The sequence below is a fragment of the Antechinus flavipes genome, chromosome 3 (genome assembly GCF_016432865.1).
Source record: "Antechinus flavipes isolate AdamAnt ecotype Samford, QLD, Australia chromosome 3, AdamAnt_v2, whole genome shotgun sequence".
Lineage (NCBI taxonomy): Eukaryota > Metazoa > Chordata > Mammalia > Dasyuromorphia > Dasyuridae > Antechinus > Antechinus flavipes.
The window spans coordinates 612,372,840-612,396,289 of NC_067400.1; the positions used below are offsets into that span (position 1 = coordinate 612,372,840).

The 23,450-nt window shown below is 58.3% G+C and overlaps 3 protein-coding genes across 7 annotated transcripts; all 3 read right to left on the bottom strand.

Moving 5' to 3' along the window:
* Window positions 1-374: 374 nt before the first annotated feature.
* On the bottom strand, window positions 375-10,912 carry MAG (myelin associated glycoprotein). Of its 4 annotated transcripts, XM_051988932.1 has the most exons (12): window positions 10,780-10,912; window positions 9,362-9,449; window positions 9,105-9,185; window positions 8,263-8,631; window positions 6,634-6,930; window positions 6,148-6,405; window positions 5,390-5,650; window positions 4,299-4,586; window positions 4,025-4,121; window positions 1,997-2,096; window positions 1,694-1,735; window positions 838-936 (listed from the first exon to the last, which is right to left on the bottom strand). In XM_051988932.1, exons 3-11 carry the CDS (start codon window positions 9,148-9,150, stop codon window positions 1,703-1,705), a joined length of 1,749 nt encoding a protein of 582 aa, XP_051844892.1. In that variant the 5' UTR covers window positions 9,151-9,185; window positions 9,362-9,449; window positions 10,780-10,912; the 3' UTR covers window positions 838-936; window positions 1,694-1,702. The 4 variants fall into 4 exon arrangements, with proteins under 4 accessions (XP_051844890.1, XP_051844891.1, XP_051844893.1 ...); XM_051988930.1 differs by lacking the exon at window positions 1,694-1,735 and having other exon boundaries at window positions 375-936; window positions 10,780-10,911; XM_051988931.1 differs by lacking the exons at window positions 1,694-1,735; window positions 10,780-10,912 and adding an exon at window positions 9,583-9,723 and having other exon boundaries at window positions 375-936.
* Window positions 10,913-14,318: 3,406 nt separating this feature from the next.
* Window positions 14,319-15,761, bottom strand: HAMP (hepcidin antimicrobial peptide). Of its 2 annotated transcripts, none has more exons than XM_051988991.1 (3): window positions 15,632-15,761; window positions 14,667-14,726; window positions 14,319-14,568 (listed from the first exon to the last, which is right to left on the bottom strand). In XM_051988991.1, the coding sequence occupies exons 1-3, from the start codon at window positions 15,716-15,718 to the stop codon at window positions 14,461-14,463; spliced, it is 255 nt and encodes an 84-aa protein (XP_051844951.1). In that variant the 5' UTR covers window positions 15,719-15,761; the 3' UTR covers window positions 14,319-14,460. The 2 variants fall into 2 exon arrangements, with proteins under 2 accessions (XP_051844951.1, XP_051844952.1); XM_051988992.1 differs by having other exon boundaries at window positions 14,319-14,565; window positions 15,632-15,760.
* A 2,397-nt stretch (window positions 15,762-18,158) lies between these two features.
* USF2 (upstream transcription factor 2, c-fos interacting) lies at window positions 18,159-22,553 on the bottom strand. The gene is made up of 10 exons (XM_051988972.1): window positions 22,202-22,553; window positions 21,909-21,955; window positions 21,699-21,817; window positions 21,469-21,588; window positions 21,120-21,270; window positions 20,665-20,752; window positions 20,509-20,567; window positions 19,865-19,959; window positions 18,999-19,127; window positions 18,159-18,908 (listed from the first exon to the last, which is right to left on the bottom strand). The coding sequence occupies exons 1-10, from the start codon at window positions 22,273-22,275 to the stop codon at window positions 18,819-18,821; spliced, it is 972 nt and encodes a 323-aa protein (XP_051844932.1). The 5' UTR covers window positions 22,276-22,553; the 3' UTR covers window positions 18,159-18,818.
* Window positions 22,554-23,450: the final 897 nt, after the last annotated feature.

Here is a 23,450-nt window from a genome sequence, read left to right on the forward strand (position 1 = left end):
TTATTAACAGACTTGGTGGTGCTTCTGTGTTGTGGCACCCAAGGCAGCTTCTGGCACTTAGTAGGTACTTGATCAGTGCTTGCTGATTGAGTGGGCCAGGCTCAATGTATTTGGGAAGCGCTAATTCCATGTCCAGTGCTAGGCATCCTATATTATTTTCTCTCACCTAGACCCCCTCAGGCCCAGAAACTATTTAAGGATAGAGTCAAGAAGGCTGCCACTTGTGGGGACCATGAATCTTTTTTAAATTTATATATCCCCTCTCCCACTGATTCCAGATTCTGCCATGCTCAATGCTGATGACACCAGTTGACCATACCTGGTTCCCCAACCCCCTGGGGAAAGAGTGAAAATCAGAAACTAGAGCAAGAAGATGGCCTCAAGGACATTTATTTAGTGTTCCCTCTGTACAGACCCTGGGGCCACATAGGAGAAAGGAAGAAGGGGGATGGGGTTGCAATAAATAACAGAGACAGGAACTCCCCTCTCGACTGATGAACAAGGTGGATGGAGGAGGTTAGAGGGGAGTCATGATGTGGGGAGGGAGAGGGCAGAGCCAGGAAATGAAAGGAGGTGGGGTTGGGAGGGGGAGGTGAGACCACTAGGTCCCCTTCCTCATTCTGCTCCCTTCCCTTCTCTTCCCCCTCCCTTTGCCCTAAGAGGAAGAGGAGCCAGAGGCCAGCCCTAGTAACCACTCGTGGCTGTGGCAGGGGAGAGTCTGGGGTAGGGAGTCCTGAGGTCAAGGATAAGAGGCAGGCAGCCCCTCAGCCCTCACTTGACCCTGATCTCTGCATACTCAGCCAGTTCCTCTGTCAGGGTGTAGCTATCCTTGGTGGGGCGCTTCCCCAGGTCCACGTGGGAGTAGCTCAGGTCCAGCTCAGGGGGTTCTGCTCGAAGGCCCAGCAACCTCCTCTCTGCGCCCAGGCGCCTCTCACTCTAGGAAGGGGCAACCATCAGTTATGGGTGGTCCCGTCCCTTCACCACCAGCTCAGGGCTTTTGCCCAGCTGCCAAGCATTTGCTGCCCTTCTTCTCATCTCAATCATTTCCTGTTGCTCACTGAGTCAAAGCCAGATTCTCCAGTCCTCCCCACCCCTGCCCTCTAAGCCTCAGTTCCTGTTATTCCTCAAGGGTCACCTGGGCTGCCTGGGTTTCGGGCCCAGCCCCCCAGCTTTTCTGGCCCCCCAACAGTTCCTTCCCGCCCCCACCCCACTTCCAGCTAGCCTTCCCTGATCAAGCTCACCTCCTCCTACCGGCCCTCCCCAGCTGCACTGTCCTGCAGCGGGCAGCTTTGCCATGGCCTTTGGTAGATATCCCCGACCTTGCCCTCCCCTAGTCCTGCCTGGGGGATGGTGAGCCTCCCTCATGCGGGGACAATGGCTCCCCCTTCCTTCACAGCCCCCCTACATCCTTTCACAGCCTTATACGTAGGGGATGCTTAGGACATTGTGGTGACTGACAATAAGGACTGAGAGCTCCAGACAAAGGCAGCAGTGAGAAGCGACAGCAGCAGCTAGGAGAGGAGAGAACAGGGTGGCTTGTGTCCGGCTCCCGCCCGCACGCCCGCCCCCCTTCTCGCCGCAGGCAGGGCTAGCCTTCAACTTTAGGGATCCACATGCACCCGCGCGCGCACACATAGGCCCGGGACCCCAAGGGGTCCCAGAAACGGAGACACTGAGGCCACAGGCAACCTACCTGGGGCGCTCAGTGACTTTCCAGGATAGAGACCTCTTTGGACTATTAGAAAGGAAACGGAGTCACAGTCCAGGGAGACTGAGGGAGAATAGCCCTCCCCTCCCCCACCCCGCGAGCACAACCCCAGCTCCGGCCCCTGCTCCGGCCCCTGCTCCCCCGGATCCATCCGCACTGCCCCAGAACTCCTGTTTTCCATCTCTCTCCCCCTCCCCCTGGGTCAGCCCCCCTGGTTTGCTACCTAGCTCTCGACTTGCCCTGCCACCCCTGTGCCCCTCCCCCGCTCTGTTACTCCCTAGTTCTCACCTCAGATTTCTCTGGCACCCCTGGAATGCGGAAGTCGCTGCTGAACAGAACTGGGGGATTCTCCCCACCTGCAAAGCTGGGGCTCTCAGCCATGTTCTTCCTATGAGGGCAGTACCCATCAGGCCCAGCGGGAACCCGGGGTCTCCAGTCCCTGGCCCTCTCACCAGGTGCTGATCCCCACACCTATTCTCAGAGCTATAACTAGGAGGGGGCATTTCAGCGGGGACAAAAACCGCCGGGGACGGGCGGAGGTAGGCTACGCAGACGTAGCCGCCCCCTCGGGTTCAGGGGTTAGGCCGGGCTGTCAGAAAAGGGATCACAGCAATAGCATCCTTGGAGGGGGGATGTTGGGGTGCTCTATACGGGGCTGGAGGGGGGAGACCGTGAAACAGTAAGCAGAGGTGTCCGTCAGTGTCCTGGGGGCAAAATCCCCTCCTAGGGCAGAGCCCTGCCCGGCTCAATTGTCCCCTCCGGAACCCAGGCCACTCAGCTTACAGGAAATAGCCTGGCACCTCCCAGCCCCAAAGCCTTGGCCGTTTCCCAGCCAGTCTGCACCCCATCCTGGCCTGCAACGGTCCCCTTTCCTCAGCCGGGACGCTTGGGGAATTCAGCCTGTGATAGAGCGAGCTCTCAGTCCTCTGCTTTGAGATTGGGAGCATCCATTTGGATTCCCTTGGGTCATTTCCCAGGACCTGAGGCAGCCCGGCTGCCTTAGGCCATCCTCCCTCTCCCCCTGGTGGTCAGTGAGGAGAAGGAACAAAGAACTTTGTGCTCTCAGCTCCAGCCAGAGGCTGGCCCCTAATTGCTCCACCCAGTTGAGCTCTTTCCCAGCCCATTTTTCTGCCCTGACCTGATTCCCAAGCCTCAGTGACCAGGAACTGCTAGCCAGTAAAATCCCGGAGGAAATGGTTGAGCTTGGAACTTGGACAAGCACTTTCTTAGGCCAGATTTTAAGAGTAAGAATTGCAAAGATAGAGGCTGCAATCAAGTTTTCTTGGGCACTGTCCCTAACTTCCTCATCAAAGTCAATGGCAAAATAAATAAATGGATGAATAAATAAACAAATAAATGAATGAATGAATAAGTAAATAAATAATGGCAAATGTAAACAGCCTGAGGTTAGAAACTCAATTTTGTTTTTGTTTTGTTTAGCTAATTGATGGAACAAGGGTCCCACGTCTAGTAAAAGTCTGAAGCTGGATTTATCCAGTGTGCTTTATCCACTGTACAACCTCGCTGCCCCTAGGAACAGATTTTCATTTTGGTTTTGGGTCCCTATTGCCCAGCACCTACTTTAATGCACCGCAGGTGCTTAATTCACCTAGTTGAATGTTTGGGATTTCTGGATAAAGGGTGTGAAATCTTCCCTTTGTAACAATCCCTCAACAATTGAGCCTTGACTGGATTTATTTTTGTGGGTTTCCCCAAGGGAGCTCCCTAAGATCAGGCTCTTCCTAAGGCTATCTTTTCTCCTCCTATTTCCCTCCTAACAATATGCAGCACATATAGGGGCCTTCGTGAGAAAATTACCACCATTATTCCCCATTCCCAAACCTCCCAGAAGTCACCACCACCCTGCCCTGGACAGGATTGTGGGGACAGCAAGTCTATACCTCCAAACCAGCCCTGGACAGGAGCATGGGGGCACCGAGTCTATGCCCCCTCCACCCCAGCCGCGGATAGGATCGTGGGGGCACCAAGTCTATGCCCCCATGCCAGTCCTGGACAGGAGCATGGAGGCACTGAGTCTATGCCCCCATTCCAGCTCTGACAGAAACATGGAGGCACCGAGTCACTGACCCCTCGGCTCCAATCCTGACAGGAGCATGGGGTCACCGAGTCACTGACCCCTCCACCCTATCCCTGGACAGGATCGTGGGGGCACTGAGTCTATGTCCCCCCGTTCCAGCTCTGGCAGAAACATGGGGGCACCGAGTCTCCGCCCCCTCCGCCCCAGCCCCGGACAGGATGGTGGGGGCACCGAGTCTCCGCCCCGACCCCCTCCCGGCCCGGCCCCAGCACTCTCACTTCCTGCGGGTCTGGGTGATGTAGCATACGATAGCGATGAGGATGGCAAAGGCGACCACGGCTCCCACGGGCCCGATTTTGGCCCACATCAGTCGGTCTAGAGCCAGGAAAGAAGCAGACAGCCCCGAAGCGGGTCAGGGAGGAAGGGGAGGGAGGGGCAGGGGCGGAGAGAAGGCCAGGAGGCTGAGGTCCCGGGAGCGGGGAGCCCCCTTTCCCCACTCCCCCCACCGTCCCCCCCATCCCCACCCCCCGGCCTCCCAGCCGGCTTACTCACTGGCTCCCTGGAAGGGCAGCTCCAGGGTCTTGGTGCCGTAGAGATTGCGAGCCGAGCAGACGACGCGGGGCGGGGCTTGCACCTGCCCGCGGAGGGTGAGGATGCTGGTGAGCACGAGCCCCGTGCGCTCCGAGTACACGAACTCCCGCTCCGTCTCGTTCACCGTCACGTTGCGAGAGGGCAGCTCGAAGGCCACCGCCGGCTCCGGGTTCGACTTGACGGCACAGACGCACTGCACCATGTCCCTCACGGCCGCGCAGTGGGAGTCCAGAAGGATCACGGGGGCAACTGCAAAAGGGGCGCCGGGGCCTCGCTCAGCGGCTCCTCCTCGGCAAAGCAGCCCGCCAAACCGTCCCCAAACCCCGCCTCGGCCCCAGGAGCTCCCGCTCCGGCCTCACGAGAGCCCCGGGTCTCATTCCCGAGCCGTCTCGCCTCCGTTCGCTCCACCCCAGCACCGAGAAGTCGCACCTTGCTACGGCTTCTGCCTCCGTTTCCTCTCCTGCGGAGAGTCTCCTTGTCTATAGGACAAGGCCACCGCTCTCGGGGCTGGAAAGCTCTGGACCTTACAGGTCATCCAAATCAGCCCCTTTTACACGTGAAAAATCTAGAGCTAGGAGAAGTCCGAACCAGACTTAGCGGTCTCCCCGCAGCCTCCACTTGAACGCATTGATTGGCACTCAGGACAAATGTTAGTTCTCTGTGCTGATTTGCGAGGGAACAGTGACGGAGACAATCCCCTTAGTTTTTACCTAGGGGACTTATTCACTCCCCTGCCCTGGAAGCTTCAGTGGCTCCCCATTGCCTCCAGGATAAAAGTACACAATTCTTAAGAGAGGATTTAAAGCCCAGTTTGGCCCCAAGTTGCCTTTCCAGACTTATTCCACAAATCCCGCATCTGTACTTTATACAGGCTGCCCTTCATGCTGGGAATGAACTCATCCCTCAACTTCACACCTCATCTGAGCAGACCGACCAGTAAGACTGGAGGGGGCCTGGGCACAGGATCAGGCCCTGAGCAGGGACCATCCCCACTTGCCCAGGTGCTGAGGTGGCAAGGAGGGAAGGGAAGCTGGAAGGGAGAGCGGACTCACACTCCACGGAGATGTTGAAGGCGCTGGCTCTCTGCCCGTACTGGTTTTCAGCCACACACCAGTATTCCCCATCATCCTCGGCAGTGACAGCGGGCAGCTCCAGCAGCAGCTGACTCTCATAAATGACCGTGGCCAGAATCTGCTTCTCCTTGAAGATGGTGAGAATGGGGTCTGGGTTGCTCTGCGTGGAGCAGAGGATGGACACGGCTTCGCCCTCCACGGCCACCACGGTCCCGTTCACGGAAGGTTTCCAGGGAGCGTCTGAGAAAGGTGGAGAAGGAATATGGGACATGGGAGCCGAGGGAGAGTCGGAGATCTGGGATTCTCTCCCAATCCCATCCTACACACACACACACACACACACACACACATCACACACACACACACACACACATACACACACACACACCCTGTCCTGGGAATCAGAAGCCGGGTCCTAACCTTGTCCAGAGCCCAAATGCTAATTCAGTGCCCAATGATAAGAGCACCACAGACCTAACCTGCGGTCCAAGGGCCCAGCCCTAATCTATAATACTGGCTTTGTCTCTGGCTCCTCCTGTTTCTAACCATTGTCATTCAGCTCCAGCACAAGCCTGGTCTCATTCTTTACTTTCCTCAGAAAACCCATGAGCTCAGGGATGAGCCAATCCCAGCGCGCCCTCGGATAGGCCCTGGTGAGTTCAGCTGGCCTCTCTCTGTTTATCTCCCGGCCCTCCCTCCCCGGGTCCAGGGGGAGAGAGCCCCGGAGAACCACTCACACATGACGCTGAGGCCCACTGTGTGGTTGTCCTGCCCGTAGGCATTCTCAGCCAAGCAGGCGTAGATGCCATCCTCCTGGGGGGTCAGGTCCTCCAGCTCCAGGGTCAAGCTCCTGGCCACGGCCTCCCTGAGTACAGCCCCATCCCTCATCCAGGTCAGCAGAGCGGTTGGGTTACTGTCAGCCCCACAGAGCAAGCTCACCTGTGACCCCTCAATGGCCTCCACGGAGGTATTCATCTCCACGATTAAAGGGGGGTCTGAGAGCAGGGACAGACACCAAGAACTTTCAGGAGACTCGGGCACTTTTTTGCCAAAGGTCTCACTTTTCTCCCACCGTTATTCTCCCAGACCCCAGCTATCTTTACCTCTCCCCCCACCCCCAGGGCCCTGGAATTCATGGGAAAGCCTTCAGACTGTGATACCTCAGCACCCCTCGAGGCTCGGGAGTCTGCCCTCCCCACCTTGGGTTCTGTTCCCAAGCTCACATTTGATGTCCAAGCTGGCGTAACCCTCATATTGGAAGGTGGTGTTGGGGAAGGTGACCTGGCAGCCGAGTCTGTGCCCGTTGGCCTCTCGAGTGGGCACAAAGTGCAGCAGGGATGCCTGCACCCAAGTACCGCCATCTTCCCGCATTCTGCCCAGCACGGCCGGAGCCCCCAGGCCGTCATGGCCCAACCAGCTCAGCGTTGGGTGCAACTCGGGGCAGTTATCGGGCACCATGCAGCTGATCTCCACTTCTGTACCTGCCACCACCTCAGGGGGCACCACAATACTGGGAGAATCTGTCCAGGGTTGGGGGAGTCAGCAATGGAGGCACCCGTAACTTTCCCCCCATTATCCTGACAAGTGTTCTTCCCCTTCTTTTCCCATTCATATACCCCTAAAAACCGACACTCCTTCATTCACCGATCCCTAAACACATAAGATTCTCATTCATTGTCCATTCAGTGTCTTGGTTCAATGCTTCCGCCATTTTGTCCTGAGTGGAAATCTATATTTGTATTATTTTGCCTGTTATCTCCTTTCACACCATACCAGGGCAGGGATGTATCAGTGGAATTCTCATCTCCATTGGACTGGGACCACATATAATTAGAGTCTCCCCGTAGTCTTGGAAATCCATCACTTGGCCACAGTGATGGCAGTGGTCATGAAAACATGAGCTTAAAGGAATCTGGGTATAGGAGCACAACCAGGAGTCACGTGGCTCTAAGGGTCAACTTAACTTGACCACTTGAACCTCTCTTCTTCTCCCCTCCCTGCAACCCCTTCAATTCTTTTGAGATTCTGGGATTGAGGCAAGTAAGTGGTCTGAGGCTGGTGAGTTGGGGGGGAATCGATGAAAGAAGTCTGGGAATGGCCCCCTGGGGGCGGGCAGACACAGGGAAAGAGCGTGGACAGGGCTCTGGACCAGGTGGCAGGAAGTCCTGCCTTGGAATGCTCCCTAGCTGAGCATCAGCTGAGGTCCCCAGTCTGGTTTTCATTACTCCTGACCCCCTTTAGAAGGGAGATTCTTAAGAAAAGGAGCTTTCCTTACTTGGTATCCCCATGCACTGCTTGGTATGCAGTAAGCACTTAAATGATGTTCATTGACTGACTGACCCATTTTCTTCACCAACACCATCCCTGCTGGATTTCTTTGAGTATAATTATACGTGACTCCTGTCTAGTCTAGAGGGAATTTCACAGACTGTCATGGTGGTGGGAGGGGGGGGGACATCAGCCTGCATCAGCCAGGTGTCTAAGACAAACACCTTGATGCAGGTGCACGAGGGACCTGGCCCTTCGGCTTCTTTCCCCCTTTCTATGGAGGGAGCTCGATACCAAAAACTTATGATAAGGCCTTGGGCGACCATAACGTGCTCTACCTAGGCAGTTATTATCACTATTACTCCCTTGCTTTGGCCAGACTTTGGTTAGACGTGACAGGAAGTCATGGTGACTAGGATTTGAGAACTGAAAGAAAACTTTGGGATCATGGGAATAAACTCATTCCAACTCTCCTCTTAGGCCTCAGTGGATAAAAGCTCCCTCTGTCTTAGTGCAAGGACCCCAGAATTTCCTTCCGGCCCCCAGCCCCCCAAAGCCTTCAGAATCCCACGTGGGTTACTCACTGATGATGTCCAGTGTGCTGTGCTCAGAGAAGGTATACTGATTGTAACCTCCCAGGTCCGCTCGGAAGTAGTACTTGCCCCCTAGCTCTGGGCTGAGGTGTGTGAGTTGCAGGGTGCAGTTTCGGAGACCCAGGTCTCCCAGGAGCCGACTTCGACCCTGGAAGCTCTCGTGGACAACGTGGGTCCGGGATTTGAAGACCACTGGTGGGTAGTTCTTGGGATAGGGGCTGTTGAAGTACCAAACGCCGTGGATCACAGCAGGTCGCAGCTCGTCGGGAAAATCGAATCGGCACGGGATGGAGACGCAGGTCCTCTCGAAGGCTGAGATGGTGGAGGGCATCCAGGCCCCCCACTGACCGCCCCTTGAGGCTTCAGAGAGGAAGAGACCCAGGCTGTAGATAGAGGGAGTCCCGCACCTTCCCTTCCTAGGACTCAGGCACCCTTATCTTGGAGTTGCACACACACACTCACACATTCACACACATTCACACACACACACACACACTCACACACATACACACACTTGCACTCATATACACACACACATTCACACACACACATACACTCACAAACATACACATACACACTCATACGCATATACACATTCACACACACACTCACACACAAATTCACACCTTCACACACACACTTGCACTCATACACACACACTCACACACATACACTCACAAACATACACACACACACACACACATACAGACACACACCTTGGCCCCCTACCCTTCTTCAGGGACCTAGCTATCTGCCCCACCCCCTCCATCCCCATCTCCATCCCAAAGCCTTAAACCATCTTGTCATCCCCATTTCCCTTTACCTGCATTTACCTGCAATCATTATCCAAAAGAGAGGCAGGGCAGTGAGGTACCTCATGGTGCTCCCCAGGACCAACTGGGGGGGGGCAGCAGCTGGGAATTGGAGAGGAAAGAGTTAAAGGTAGACGTGGGGGCAGGAGAGGGAGGACCTTTTAATCCAACGAGCACGGATTGAGCACCTACTATATGCAAGGCTCATACAGGCGCAGGGAGAGTGGAGGAAGCATGGGATGGGGGGGAGGGAGGGGAGGGGGGGAGGGAAGGCACACCTTGCCTTAGAGATCAGATCTTTGCTGGGTCCTTGGAGCCGACTGAAGGATCTCCTCTATTCCACCCTGAAGCTGCGAGCCGGCCGACCTGGAATGGAAGTTGGGAGCATGGAGAGGAGCCCGAGCGCGCCGTCCCCCCATGCTCTGTCCCCAGCGCCGGCGGCCAGCTCTCGGCGCTCCCCTCCCCGGGCCGCACCCCCCCGGACCTGGCAGCCAGTTACCTCTCCCCGGGCCCATAGTATCTGGCTGCCCCATGTGCCCGGACACGCCTGGAGCCCCCACACACATTCCCGCTTCGGTGCTGGCAGCAGCTGGGACTGTGCTGAGGGGGCGGAAACAGCTCCCTGCATCATGACAGCACTTGCTTCCCCCCCCCCCCCAACGCCAGGGAGAGTCCTGCCGAGGCCCCCAGGTGGGAGGGAGTGGGGAGAGGTGCGCCGGGAGGAAGGCAGAGCGCAGGAGACCCTGCGGCTCCGGTTGGGCTGGAGGGGGCGCAGAGGGAAGACAGGGAGGGGGGGAGGAGCGGTGGAAGCTCCGGAGGAAAATCCTACAACTCGCAGGGTGGGAGGTGAGGTGGGCCCAGCGGGATGCGAGGGAGCGGGGGCCTGGGTCCGTGGGGACCATCCCGTCAATGCCTCCGTTTCACCAACTGGACATTCCCTAAATGCCGGGAGCATTCCTGCCGCCTTCTGCCCCCCCACGGACCCCATCCCCCAGCTAGTGCCTGGCCCCTGGCCCCAGGACAAAGGAGTGCTGTTCCATCCAGGGGCTCGGCTACCCCCTCTCCCCCTGGGGGCTTCTGGGAGAGGAGGTGTGTGAGAAAGAAGGCCCTTCTTCCCCACATCCAGCACCGATGACTGGTAGGGGGCTGTGTCCCGGGGGGTAGCTGGGAGTTCTGCGGTCCCCCCTTTCCCAAACCCTGCGCCGTCCTACGCCGCCGGGAGCTGGAGCTGGAAGGGAGCTCCTCAGTAAGTAGCGGAGCCAGAATCTAGGGTCCTCCCGTCAGAGCTCCCCCCCCCCATCCCGCTTCCCACCCGTTTTCTGTACCCACACACATACAGAGACAGACACGTGGAGAGACAGCTCAGACACGTACAGAGACACGCGCGACGTCCAGCCCTCAGGCCGGCATTCACACTCCACACCTAAGTCCAGACACTCTCACACGTGCAACCCCCCAAAACACGGACACGGCCCGGGGTGGAGGGGGGGACCCGGTCCGGGCGGAGGGGGGACACGCAGAGCAGCCCTGCCAGCCGTAAACATCCGCCGGCAGCCCGAGATGCAGCCCCGGCGTCGGCGCGCTCCTGAGCCTTCCCTTGCCTCCGTCCCTCGAGCCCCCTCAGCGCCCCCTTGTCCTGCGGCAGCTCCCCAGCAGCAGCCCCTCGCTCCCGGCCCAAGCAGTCCGTCCCCCTGACCTGAGAGCCGTCCCAGCCCGGTCAGTGCAGAGCAGCCCGTCCCGTCCAGAGCGGCCCCTGCTCCTTTGCCGTCAGGATTCACTGCGCTGACCTCTCTCTCTTGTCCCCTCAGCTTCAGCCTGTCCACCCATCCAGCTCCCCCTCCCCCGTCCCAGGGTCTAGGCCTTGGAGGACCAGCCCTTCCCCTCCCCCCCCACATACACACAGACACACACACACATACACACACACACACACCCAGGGTGCCAGGGGCCGCCTGCCTCCAGCACCCGGCTCCTCCCTGCCCGGGGAAGGGGGGGGCACAAAAGGGCCCTTGTCACAGCTGGGGCCGAGGCCGGGGCTGCCGGATGCCTGGGTCCTACATGAGTGTAGGGATGTGTGGAGGAGAGGATGGCTCAGAGGCCACTCCTGTCCCTCCCTCCCGCCTGCCTCCTCTTGCCTCCCCTCTGGAGCCTCCTTCCCCAGGGAGATCCGCAGCAGGTTGCAGCCCTGGGCCGGGGGAGCTCTGGACAGAATCCTCCGTCACCACCATTCTGAGGAGGGGGAGAAAGGGTCGAGCAGTGATTTATTCTCAGGGGTTTGGGGAAAGGGGCCATCACCTGCCCCCATCACCTGCCATGCTAGCTGCCCTCCCTCCCCCAGAGGCTGTGTGGAGCAAGGTTCAGGTCAGACCTGGCTCTCCTGCCTCAGTTTCTCCAACTATAAAATGGATCTCCCTCACAAGACTGCTGTTACCAGGATGATTTCACAAGTGTGAAGTGCTTTGCAAACCTTATCACATTCTGAGAATGTTGTTCCCCTCAGAGTTGGCTCTCCAATTTAAGCATTTGCAAAGGGGGCAGTTGTAGAGAGAATTATCATTGTAAGAAGTTCCGGGACTCAAACCCCAGTGACCAGGACATCAGGAGGCCAGTTCTTTGGGCTCCACTACAGCTTTCCCTGTCCTGCCCACCAACCCCAAAGTCAGGGAGGGAGGAGGGGTGCCATCTCCCCAAGAGGGAATCCCTGAGTGAGGGGTGGGGAATTCCCAGGGGTAGAAGCGATGGGTGGGGGGGAGGAACTGGTCCTGCCACCCCCACCTCCGGTTCCATGATGTCAGACGCTGCCCGTGCCTTCCCCGAGAGTGAGACAAAGACCCATTGAAGAAGCAACTGGGGAAGGGATGGGGATGAAGTCCTAAGTCCTAAAAGGGAAGCGGGGGGGGGGGGCATAGCCTGAGTTCCTAAGGGCAGGTGAAACTAGGGAGTCAGATGCCAGGTCCTTCGAAGTATGGGGATCAGGTGGAAGAAAAAGGCTTTTAAATAGTGTTAAATATTTAACATGGATGGGACTACCTGCCAGCTTGGGGGGGGGGAAGGAGGGGAAAAGTTGGAACAGAAGGTTTTGCAAAGGTCAGTGATGAAAAATTACCCATGCATATATCTTGTCAATAAAAAGATCTAATTAAAAAAAAAGGAGAAAAAATAAAAATGGAAAGGTTGCTGGATTTGGGGTCAGGGGAGCAGGGTTTGAGTTCTGGATCTGCCATGAACATCCTGTGTGACCTTGATAAGGAGCTTGTCCTCCCTCAGCTCCAGTTTCCTCATCTGAAAAACTCTATATTCCTATAACTGTACTAGAACCCTAAACCCCTGAGGTCTCTGCCAGGACTAAAGGTTGGCTGACCTTGCAGGAAGAGTCCCTAAGAGAGTCAGGGAGGAGAAAGGAGAGGCTGGCCCATTCCTGCCAGGCTTAATGGCTCAGCCCCAGGCAGAGGGAACAGCTTTCGCTGCCACTTTCCTCCAGGACACATCCTAAGGTGACACTATTTGCACAAACTGGAAAAGGGATCAAGGCACCCTGTATTTCATGGATAATAGAGATTGCCCAACTTCCCGGGGACAGGCTTCTCCGCTTGACTCCGCCAACAAGGGAAGTTTGATTCCCAGTTAGACCTAGAACGGTCAATACACTGTACCAGGTTGAGATAAATATAAAGATAATGGCTCTCAAGGAGTTCACAGTCTAAGAGGGGTTATACAACACCTGGCTGGATCAATATAATTATAATGATGGGTCTAGAGCACGAAAGGCCCTCCCTCAGAACTTATTTTTGCTTTTCAGTCATTTCAATCGTGTCCGACTCTTTGTGACCCTTTGAGGGTTTTCTTGGCAAAGATATTGGAGTGGCGGGCCATTGCATTCTCATTTTACAGATGAGGAAACTGAGGCAAACAGAAGGAAGTGATTTGCTCAGGGTCACACAGATAGGAAGCCTCTGAGGTCAGATTGAAACTCAGGACAGTGAGATTGAGGAGTCAACAATTAAGAGCTGAAAAGGAGCTTGGGAATCACTTGGTCCAGACCATCATTAGGATTCTGAGGTCTAGAGAAATGATTCACAGGAAGGAAATTAAAGTCAGGATTTGAATCCAATTCTTCTGACTCGAGGTACCTCAATTCTTTTCACTATTCCTCACTCTTCTGAGTAAATGGCCTTAAACCGCATGCTTATAAGCAAGATCTGCCATGTTTCTTGTCTCTGCTCTGGAAGCAGAGAAAAATTGTAGAAAATTGGGGTGCACCATGTATTTTCTGGGTCTCTGAAGCCAAGAAAGTTTCCTCACTTTCTGTTGGAGCACCCAAGTGAACTTGTATGATTGCGATACACTCAGTCCCCAGGCCAATTATCTAAATCCTGTTCCAGAGGACAAACTATGGTCCAGAACCCCCATCCCCAAGGATGGGAAGCCAGTCACATCCACTCCATCGGGAGAGTGCAGGATGTTTCCTGATTGGCTGACAGTGAGCCCAGGATGGGAAGAATGAGCCAATGAGCTGAATCCATCAGAGCTGGTGACCACAGAGAGCTGTGTGTCCACTACCTTTCTTGAGCCAGGGAAGGAACACTAACGCAAGAAGGTGGGCACAGAAAAGACCTCTTTTACACATTCTCCTCTTGTCCACCATTAACGCCCGACCCATAGAAAACAGCAGATCTTTGTAATCTGGAATTGTGGAGACGGAAGGTGAAAGAGAAAAAATGGAAGTCCAGGTCACCCAGGAATAGTGGCTGCAATGTTTTGTTTGGGGGGAGGTAGGAAATGAGGGGGAGATGGGTAATCGTCCTACATTTACTGTACTCAGAATGCCGAGTAAGCTTAGGGACCAGGAGGCCTGAAAAGTTTAGAGAAGAGGTAAAAGCAGAGTCCAGAAGAGGAAGCGGGAATGTCCTGGGTGACCCAAGGCCCAGAGACAGAGCTCTCCTATCGGGATAGTTTTTTTTCTGTTTCATCTCACCATTTCCTTTAAAGACAACCCATTTCCCAAGACTTGAGGAAGACCTTGTGGCCAAGAATGAGCAGGGAAGATCCCCCCAACTCCCAGTCCTGCTGCTAGAATTGAAGTTTTATATTTGGGTCGAAGTGGGGAGCTCAGATGGAGCCCTCTCTCCGGAGCCACAGCAATGACCAGTGGGCATGGAAGGTAGCGCCAAGCTGCTGCTGGGGGTTGGGGAGTGAGGGGTGACACTTTCAAGAAAGAAAAAAAATCCTGGAGGCTTTGTTGTGGGGAAGCACGCCACTTTATTTTGAGACAGTCACAACAGGAAGGGGCAGTGGGGGAGGGAATAAATTAAGAACTGAAGGGGGAAAGGGAACTTGGGAAGAGGGAGATGACACCAGAGGAGGTGATGGGCTCTGGTCACGCCCGGCAGCAAAAGCCACATTTCGCGTTGTGACAGCAATTACAGCAGAAGGAGCAGATGGGAAAGTGGCTGTTGAATCTCTTTGTCCTCTGAAGCAGGGGCTGCTGGGGAAAAAAGAGGAGATCAGTGGATTGATGGAGCCAAGGGGCAGAACAGTGGGCTGCGAAGGGGACGGGCTGCCATTCTTGGGGATATTTCTCACCGTCAAGTCTTTGTGAGCTGGAGCTGCCTCCTGGAGGGGGGTCTGCACGAGGTCCTGTGTCTGTGAAGAGATCCCATGTCTTGAGGAAGGAGATCCCAATCCAGAGCCCCATCAAAGTACCCTCTCCTGGATACTTTCTCTCCTTCTCTCCCTCTCTCCCTCCTTTACTCTCTTTGCTCTCTCTCTCTCTCTCTCTCTCTCTCTCTCTCTCTCTCTCTCTCTCTCTCTCTCTCTCTCTCTGTCTCTCTGTGTGTGTCTCTCTCTGTCTCTTTGTGTCTCTCTTTCTGTCTCTGTTTCTGCCTGTCTCTGTCTCTTTGTCTCTATTTCTCTCTGTCTGTCTCTCTCTGTGTCTTTGTCTGTCTCTGTTTCTGTCTCTGTCTCTCTTTGTCTCTATTTCTCTCTGTCTCTGTCTCTCTCTTGTCTTTCTCTCTCTGTCTGTCTCTGTCTCGCTGTCTCTGTCTCTTTGCCTCTATTTCTGTCTGTCTCTCTTTGTCTCTATTTCTCTCTGTCTCTGTCTCTCTCTTGTCTTTCTCTCTCTGTCTGTCTCTGTCTCGCTGTCTCTGTCTCTTTGTCTCTATTTCTGTCTGTCTGTCTCTCTGTGTCTTTCTCTGTCTGTCTCTGTCTCTCTGTTTCTGTCTCTGTTTCTCTTTGTCTCTATTTCTCTCTGTCTCTGTCTCTCTCTGTGTCTTTCTGTCTGTCTCTGTCTTGCTGTCTCTGTTTCTGTCTCTGTCTCTTTGTCTCTATTTCTCTCTGTCTGTCTCTCTGTCTCTGTGTCTCTTTATTTCTCTCTGTTTCTGTCTGTGTCTCTGCCTGTCTCTCTGTCTCTGTCTTTGTCTGTCTGTTTCTCTCTGTCTCTCTGTATCTTTCGCCCCTTTCCTACAGTCTGTCCCATTTACCTCCAAACATCCAGACATCTGGCCTCGGAAGGCCCCCAGGTCCAACTCCCTCCCAGGCCAGACACTTACCTCCCTTGGGAGAACGGAAGAACACACCATGTTAGAGAGGAGGAGGAAGAAGAGGCAGACGGCCTGGATCTGAGTGGTGGATGCCATTTCTGTCCGTGGGCCTGTTTCTCCGGGGTTCTGCCCGGCGTCCCCGAGCCCCGCACTTTTATGGGCCCAAGCCCCCTCCCCTTTGGCCCAACTTTCTTTCCAAGAAGGTGGTGTCGTCAAAGGATGGGGGAGGGACGATCGGGAACACTGTGTCACGGCAGCCCAGAGGAGGTGTGTATAGGGGGTGGGGCAGCCGGGGTCACACACATGACCGGGAGCCAGAGAGACACAGACGTGTGGGCTGGCGCCCAAGGAACCCAGTCCAAAGCCTGCCTCTGACACTGGGCGACCCCCCCCTCCCTGCCTCCAAGCCACCTGGCCCAAGGTTCTTTCTGTAAGAAGGCTGGGGGCTGGACCAAGATCCTCCCTTTAAGGGTCCATAACTGAGCTTATGGCTCAATTCTTGGGAAGCCTGAGCCAGAGACACCCCTTGGCTAGCCTGCTCCCCAAAAGCCCCCTTTCCTCCCCTCCGGAAGCACTTCCCAAGCACCAAGGCCTTGTTCGGCTCTCCCACCTCCCGAGAAGGGGCTTCCCATACTTCCTCCTTCCCCCCCCCCCCTGGGGTCCCGGGAGCCCACAAGAGGAAGCACGGTGCAAACAGAAGGACTGGTGGCCCTGGACTCCCCAATCCTGGGGGCCCTAACTTCGATTAGCTGGGGGGGAGGGGGAATGACTTAGTTCAACCAACGTCCATTAAGCATTTACTGAATGTCATCCATTACCTCAGGTTCTAAAAAAGTCAAAGCAAAACCCCAAACCCCAGGACAGAACTTCAAGCAAGGGCTGCCCTCAGAGAGCTTTTCTTCTGCCGGGGGAAAACCCATTCTACAGATAAACACACACACATAAAACCCGAAAACAAAACAGAACCCCAGCGACGCGGTTTCAGGGAGATGGAGATCAGGAAAGGGCTCCTGTAGGAGGCTTGGGTTCAACGTAGAGGAGAACCAGGGGGTCCCAAAGGTCGGGCAGCGGGATGATGTGGGCAAAGGCAGGGAGGTCCGAGACTCTCTTGGGAGGGCCGGTAGGGGGAAGGGCGCTGAGTGTCTGGGAGAATGGCTGTGGAGGATGGTTTGGTGAGGAGGGGCTGGAGAAAGGGGCGGTAACTAGGAGGCGAATGCACCGGCCCCAGCAGGAGGTCCCCCAGCTCTGGGGACCCTGAGGACAGAGCTGAGACTTATCTTACAGACAAGGAAGAGTCAGAGGCAAAGCTGGGACTCATTACAAACCCAACAGCACAGTCAGTCAAGAAACATTTATTAAACTCCTACTGTGTACCAGGCACCATATTAAGTGCTGAGGATACAAAAAGGAAAAAACCGGTTCCTGCCCCAATCTAACGGACTTCTGGCAAGTACTAGCCACGAGGCTCAGAAGAGAGCCGAGGATCTTCATTTGAGTGACTGGATGCTTGCAATGTCAATAGGGAACAGGGATGGTCTGTTCTGGGGGGCAATGTTTCTGTTGGGTGCTGGATTCGAGTCTCACAAATGGGGATCAACAAAGAATGTATGGCCGGACTTGACGTGCCAGGACACAATTGGTGCCTACTAAACGCTTCTCGGCCCGGCTTCATAGGACACGCTCGGTGCTCGGTGTCTTCTGTAAATGGGGATCAGCGTCGGCAACTTCCCGGGGGCTCCTGGAAAGGCTTTTGGGGCCCTTAAAGCAGTGGATGCATATGAGGGGTCACAGGGAAGGGTGCTGGTAACTTTGGGTGCCCTCTTCCCGCCCCGGTCTCAACTCTCTCCCCACAGCAGCTTAGTCAATTTGCTTCTGGGCTGCTTTCCTCCAGTCTCTTCCAAACCCCAATCTCGGGTCCCCTCAGGAGCCCGGGAGGAGAGCCAGGGCTCTGCCCGGAACCCCGAGAAGACGCGGGTCGCCCTGTTCGGTGCCAGCCCGCCCCTCTCCCCCCGGCCTGTTTGCTCACGTCGGCCCCAACCCAGGTAGACTCGAAGGCGCCAGACTCATTCCCACCCATCCAGGACGAGGGCAATGACCCCAGGGACGCTGGGCAGGGAGGCGGCGAGGCCCAGGGGTCAGGGGACACTCCGGGGCAGCCGAGAAACGGAATGGGTTTGGGGGCACAAGGATGGGGGGCAGGTTCACAAACAATGGGTACTACCAGGGACCACCCCTTCTCCTCCCCGCCTGGCCTGTCCCCCTACCTCAGGGCAGATTTCATCATCGGCTGGGCTGAGGGCAGGGGTCACCGTAGAGGCGCCAGAGCTGGGGCCCTAGGCGACAGAAAGACGGGCCAAGCTGGGAATCACCCCTTCCCTCCCCTTTCCGTAAGGAGGGGGCTCAAGGCCAGAGTTCCCGCAACTGGGGGAGGGTGGGGACTGAACCACCGACCCTCTCACTCACACCAAGCCCTGTCCCAAAAATAGGAAGGAAAATCCCCCCCAGGATGGAGGGAGGGAGGGAGGGAGACCAACAATTGAGGCGGGGGCCGCACAGGCCAGTTTATTGCAGTTTAAATACCTTTCTCTTTTTTTTTTTTTTTTTGGTCTTTTTTTTTTTTTTCATAAAGAAATTAAAACACACACACACACCCAAAGAAGGGATAAGGGTGTCAGGAAGTGAGCTGGGGAGGTGGGAAGGCTGGAGCCACGAGTCCAAAGAGCCCCTCGACGTGGGGCGGCCCCCCAAAGGCTCCCCCCCTTCCTAGCAGCTCTGTCTCTGTACCTCCAGGGAGAGAGAGAGAGGGGAGGTGGGGACTGGCAGACCGGGGTCCAGGGAACGAAGGAGGGGTCTCTGTCCTTGGGTCCTGTCCCTTCCATCGAGGGCCAGGCCGGAAAGGGAAGCCCCGCAGGGAGCCAGGTCATGACTGAATCAAAGTGAAGAAATCGGGGAAGAAAGGAGGAAAAGGGAGAGAGTCGGAGAAAACAGACAGATGGGACAAGGTGGACGTGTTGGGGGGTTGCTTTTGTTGGGGGGGGGTGTTTCTGTATTCATGGAAATGCTTTTTTCTCCCCATTTTTGTTAAAAATCTACTATAAAAAATGCAGCTGGGGGAGGGGCAGACTCTCTCCCTCTCTGTGCTAAGGGTGGGGGGCCAGAATCCTCCCCGGGGGATCCCAGGGGAGGGGCGGGAGCATCACTGCCGGGACGCCTCCCCGACGATCTCCAGGCCGTGCTGCTGCAGCTGGGCACGGAGCAAGGCGTTCTCGTTCTTGAGCTCCTCGATCTGGGGGGGAACAGACAGCGGAGACTAAGGCAATCCCCAAAACTCCACAAGGCAGGGACCTCGGGGTCTCTACCAGCCCACCCGGATCACCTGCTGCCTCAGGAGCTCGTTGTCCATCTGCAGCCTCTCGGCCTCCTTGAAAGTCTCCTGCATCCGCTGGTTGGTCTGGCGTAGCTCTCGGATGTAGTCGCAGGCCTTGGACAGGATCCCTCCCTTACTCTGAAGGGCCGGAAGGCAAGAACACCGCAATGGGGCCAGAAGCAGAGGCCGGGAAGCCCCAGAGGCCGGGAAGCCCCCGAGGCCCAAGCCTGGCAGCGCCTCCCACCACTGCCACTTCCACCCAACCTCGTCTGGAGAACCGGCCATCCCCCCAAGGCCTATGGGAATGCAGCCCCCATTCTCAGGCAGAGGATGCGGCTGGCTCAGGATAAACTGAGGGAGAGTTAGGATGGGTCCAGGACAGGGCCAGGCCAGGATGGAGACATGACTAGGACGGAACAGGGCTGGGACAGGACCAGGCTGGGATGGAGATCTGGCCAGGACGGGACAGGTCGGGATGGAGACGTGGTCAGGATGGGATGGAGACAGGGCCAGGCCGGGCCGGGGACAGGGCAGGGACAGGGCCGGGACAGGGCCAGGACAGGACCAGGCCAGAACGGAGACAGGGCCAGGCCAGGGCAGGGACCAGGCCAGGACGAAGACATGACCAGGATGGAACAGGGCTGGGACAGGACCAGGCTGGGATGGGGACAGGGCCAGGACAGGACGGGGACAGGGCCAGGCCAGGGACATGGCCAGGATGGGACAGGGACAGGGCCAGGACAAGATGGAGACATGGCCAGGACAGGATGGGGACAGGGCCAGGGCAGGACGGGGACAGGGCCAGGCTGAGATGGGGACAGGCCAGACCAGAGACATAGCCAGGGTGGGATGGGGACAGGGAGGGGAACTCTCACCGCCCCGGTCTTGCTGTTGTCTGTGTTACAGTCTGGAATGATTTTGGAGAGCTGAACAATCCAGTTGTTAATCTTGTCCCTCCTTCTCCGCTCCACTGCAGAGAGGAAGTAATTCCCACCGGGAAAGGTTCTGTGAGTACTTGGTGGGGCTGGGGTCCAAAGGCACTCCCTACTCTGGGTGGCAATGGCCTCCACTGGTTCTCAAGGAACCCCTAAGGAAGCTGAGGGCTGAGAAACACACAAGGAACTTCCAGCATAAAGGGAGGGATCAGGTCGGGGGGACTTCAGCTAGGCCTTGAAGGATAGAGAGAGCAAGACTCGGGATCAAAGGTCAGTACTGGGGTCCTCGCTGGTTGGACTAAAGACTTCTAAGTTCCGTGGCTCCTCTGGGAGCTTCTGGGGGAGAACCCAGGGTGACCACATGGCGGGAGACCTGGACTTCAGTCCGGCGCCTTAGCAGTCTGTCAGGCCAGGACACGGAAAATGACCAGAGGAAAGCCTGGCCATGCTAGACCTATCCTTACCCCACTTTCTGCTCAGCCAGCCCACCATCGAGGGGCCCCAGCTAAGTTCTGCTGGGGGGGGGGAGAAGGAGTGGTGAGGAAGGGAGACCTGCACTGGACAGAGGGCCCCTTCGCCCCCACCTTCGTTGTGCTGCGCTCTCCTCCTCTCGTCTCGGGGTGTCCTCGTCCCGTCCATTTTCCTGGAGGAGAGAGGAGACACAGCGCTGTCCCTTTGCACGCGGGCACAAGCCCTCATACCCAGCAGGGCCTCGAGGGCCCCCAGCGGCCTGCACCTACGGGGAGTACGGGTGGGTCCGAGGGGCGATCGTTCTCTGCGTTCCCGTCTGCAGCACGTCCTGTGGCGTCATCATCACGTAGAACTGGCCTGGGAGAGGGGGTTGGGGTCGATCAGAGGCCCTCCGGAGACAGCAGTTGTGCTGACCCCTGTCTGGCCCTGTTTCCTCCTCTCGAGCCCAAGGAGGCAAACTTAGCAGGGGGAGGGCAGCAGCCCCAAACACTCCCTGGAGGGGGGCCTTCACCACCCCTTGCCTCAGTTTCCCCCACTGTAAGGCCCAAGGCCAGCCTTACCTCCCCAGTTTCCTCCCTTGCTCTCTCCCAGGCACCCCCCAATTCTTGGGGCTCCACTAAGTGTTCTTGCAGAAAGCTGCACTCCCTGGGACCCCCCCCAGCCTCTCTCCCCACTGTCCCCAGCACCCCTTGTGTCTTTCCAGGGGTGACCCCTGCCTCCATACCTCCTGCCTGAAGGCTCTGGTCTGTGGTCTGTACGGACACTGCCGTGGCGTCCCCCACACTGGATGCAGGAAAGTAGGCAAAGCGGGCCTCCCCGCTGACCGCCTCTGCTGCGGGGCTGCCCCCATTGCTGAAAGGATTCTGGATCACGGCCTGTGGAGGGAGGGGCGCTGAAGGGAGCCCACCCTGGGCCGGCCCCCCAGGCTGCTCCCTCAACTCTCAGCTGCATTTCCCCAGCCGGGAGCCCCATGGCCGCTCTCCCCCCTTTTGGACCATTTGTGGTCAGCTGCCTTCCTGCCGCCCCCCCAAGTGGGACCCGCGTTCCAGGGGCAGGGGGCTACACTCGCTGACCTGAGCCACGGCCTGTTGGCCCCCGGTGAAGGCGGCAGTGGACACCACGCTCACAGCGCCCGTCGCGTCTCCCTGGCCGTCCAGCTGGCCATCCGTCACCTGGACCACTCTGTATGTTACCTGCAGGGGGCGGCAGAGGGCCCCGAGTCGGCCTCAGCCGGAGAGGTCGAGCACCGAGGGGCCCCTCTCCCCTTCCCCCAACCCCCCCACTGGGGGGCCCCCTCCCTCACCTGTCCTCCATTATTCTCTGTGCGGAACTGGTACTGGATGTTGTGCTCCCCGAACGCCGCCTGCTGGACGCTGGCGATGGCCACCGCGGTCTGCTCCTCGGCCCCGGGCCCTTCCCCGGCTGGGGGCAAAGGGAGGCCGGCTCAGCGCCCTGGGCGCCCCCCTCCCTGCGCCCAGCGCCCCCCGGCGCCCCCCCGGGGGTCCCCACTCACTGTCCTGGAGCTCAACGCCCTCCTCCGCTTCGGGTCCCTTGTCGTGGCTGCGGGGACGCGGAGGCAGCGATCAGCGGGGGGCCGGGGCGGCGCGTGCCCCCCCGGGGACCCCCCTCGGCCCGACTCCCCCAGACCCGGCCCTGCAGGGGATGGGGTGGCCTCTCGCCGGTCCTGGAGGGTCTCCCCTGCACCCCCCGTCCGCCAGCGGCCTCCATCTTGTGCACTGTCCGGCAGGGCCGGTGTGAGCCCGCTGGGGAGCATGGCCGGCCCACGGGCCGCCCCGGGGGCCTTACCTGGCGGCGGCGGCGGCGGCAGCAGCAGCGGTGGCCGAGGCAGCGGGGTCCAGACCCGGGTCCAGCATGTCCATGGGGGGGGCGGGGGCGGGGGGGGCGCGAGGCCCGGGGGAGGGGAGGGGAGGGGAGGGGAAAGGGGGAGGGGCGGGGGGCCGGGGGGGGCCCGAGCCCGCAGCTCACGCCGCGCGGCAGGAGGGGACGGAGGAGACACGGGAGCCGCTCGCGCTGATCACGGGGACAAACAGTGGGGTCATGTGAGGAGGAGATGCCGCCGCCGCCGCCGCCGCCGCCGCCGAGGCTGCTGCTGGGGCTGCTGCTGCTGGGGCTGCGGCCGCGGCGGCTGCTCGGCTCCCCGCTCCCCGCTCCCCGCCCGGTCTCGGCCCGGCCTGGGCGACGGCTGCTCTGGCCCGGCCCCGGCTCGGGCCCGGGGAAGCGGCGGCCTGGGCCTGGGCCTCCCTCCCGCGCCCGCCCGCCCGCCGCGCTCGCTTTTCACAGCCCGCTCCTCCCGCCCGGCTGCTCCGCGGCCCCGGCCCGGCACGGCCGCCGATCGCTCGCTGCTACCGCTGCTTTCTATTTTTCCCCCTTTTTCCCCTTCTTTGCAAGAGCTGCGCGCGCGCAGCGGCGGCGGCGGCGGCGGCGGCGGCGCGAGCCCGGAGCCGACGCGGGCGGGGGCTGGAGGGGGGGTGGGGGGGTAGGCCGCCCTGGGAGCGCGCGCGCGCGCTCTGTCTAGCTCCACCGGCCCGGGCGCGCGCCGGCCTGGGCCTCGGAGCGGGGCCCCGCTCCTCGTCGCTGCGCGCTCCCGCCTCTCACCGCGGGGGGCTGGGTAGAAGATACTCTACGTTCCACAGATAGAACACGGGCCCAGATGGAACGTTGTAGAGGGTCCGCGATGGAACGAAGCGGAGGCCCAGGGCCGAAGAACACACTTCGTCGGCAGGGAGGGGCCGAGGGACTCGGGGAGGGGGATGAAAGATAGTGGGCTTGAAAAGGGTCGGTCTAGGGAGACTGGGGGTGCGCGCGCGCGGGTTCGTGAAGGGGGTAGTGTTGTCAGGGGAAAGACTCGAAGCGCATGCGCACGCCGGGCGGGGCCGCGGCGCGCACGCAGCGGGCGGGGCCGGGGCGAAGCCGGAACGGGCTGTTCCCAGAGGCCCGGGCGGGTCGGGATGATTGCCAGGACCGGGAGTTGGCACCCCGGGCAGCTGGTCCGTCCCCTTGTGTCCTTCACTGCCCTCTTCTCCTAGGCCCCCCA

Excerpts from the sequence above, each read along its gene's own strand:
- MAG (XM_051988930.1), bottom strand. The coding sequence starts at position 9,150 with ATGAGGTACCTCACTGCCCTGCCTCTCTTTTGGATAATGATTGCAG. Across the intron at positions 6,931-8,262 it reads CAGCACACTGGACATCATCA|ATTCTCCCAGTATTGTGGTG; the intron begins GTGAGTAACCCA and ends AACCCTGGACAG. Across the intron at positions 4,587-5,389 it reads CTTCAACATCTCCGTGGAGT|TTGCCCCCGTGATCCTTCTG; the intron begins GTGAGTCCGCTC and ends CCCCTTTTGCAG.
- HAMP (XM_051988991.1), bottom strand. The coding sequence starts at position 15,718 with ATGGCATCCACCACTCAGATCCAGGCCGTCTGCCTCTTCTTCCTCCTC. Across the intron at positions 14,727-15,631 it reads CTTCCGTTCTCCCAAGGGAG|ACACAGGACCTCGTGCAGAC; the intron begins GTAAGTGTCTGG and ends ATCTCTTCACAG. Across the intron at positions 14,569-14,666 it reads CAGCTCACAAAGACTTGACG|CAGCCCCTGCTTCAGAGGAC; the intron begins GTGAGAAATATC and ends TTTTTTCCCCAG.
- USF2 (XM_051988972.1), bottom strand. The coding sequence starts at position 22,275 with ATGGACATGCTGGACCCGGGTCTGGACCCCGCTGCCTCGGCCACCGCT. Across the intron at positions 21,589-21,698 it reads CAGAGAATAATGGAGGACAG|GTAACATACAGAGTGGTCCA; the intron begins GTGAGGGAGGGG and ends CGCCCCCTGCAG. Across the intron at positions 18,909-18,998 it reads ACGAGCTCCTGAGGCAGCAG|ATCGAGGAGCTCAAGAACGA; the intron begins GTGATCCGGGTG and ends GTTCCCCCCCAG.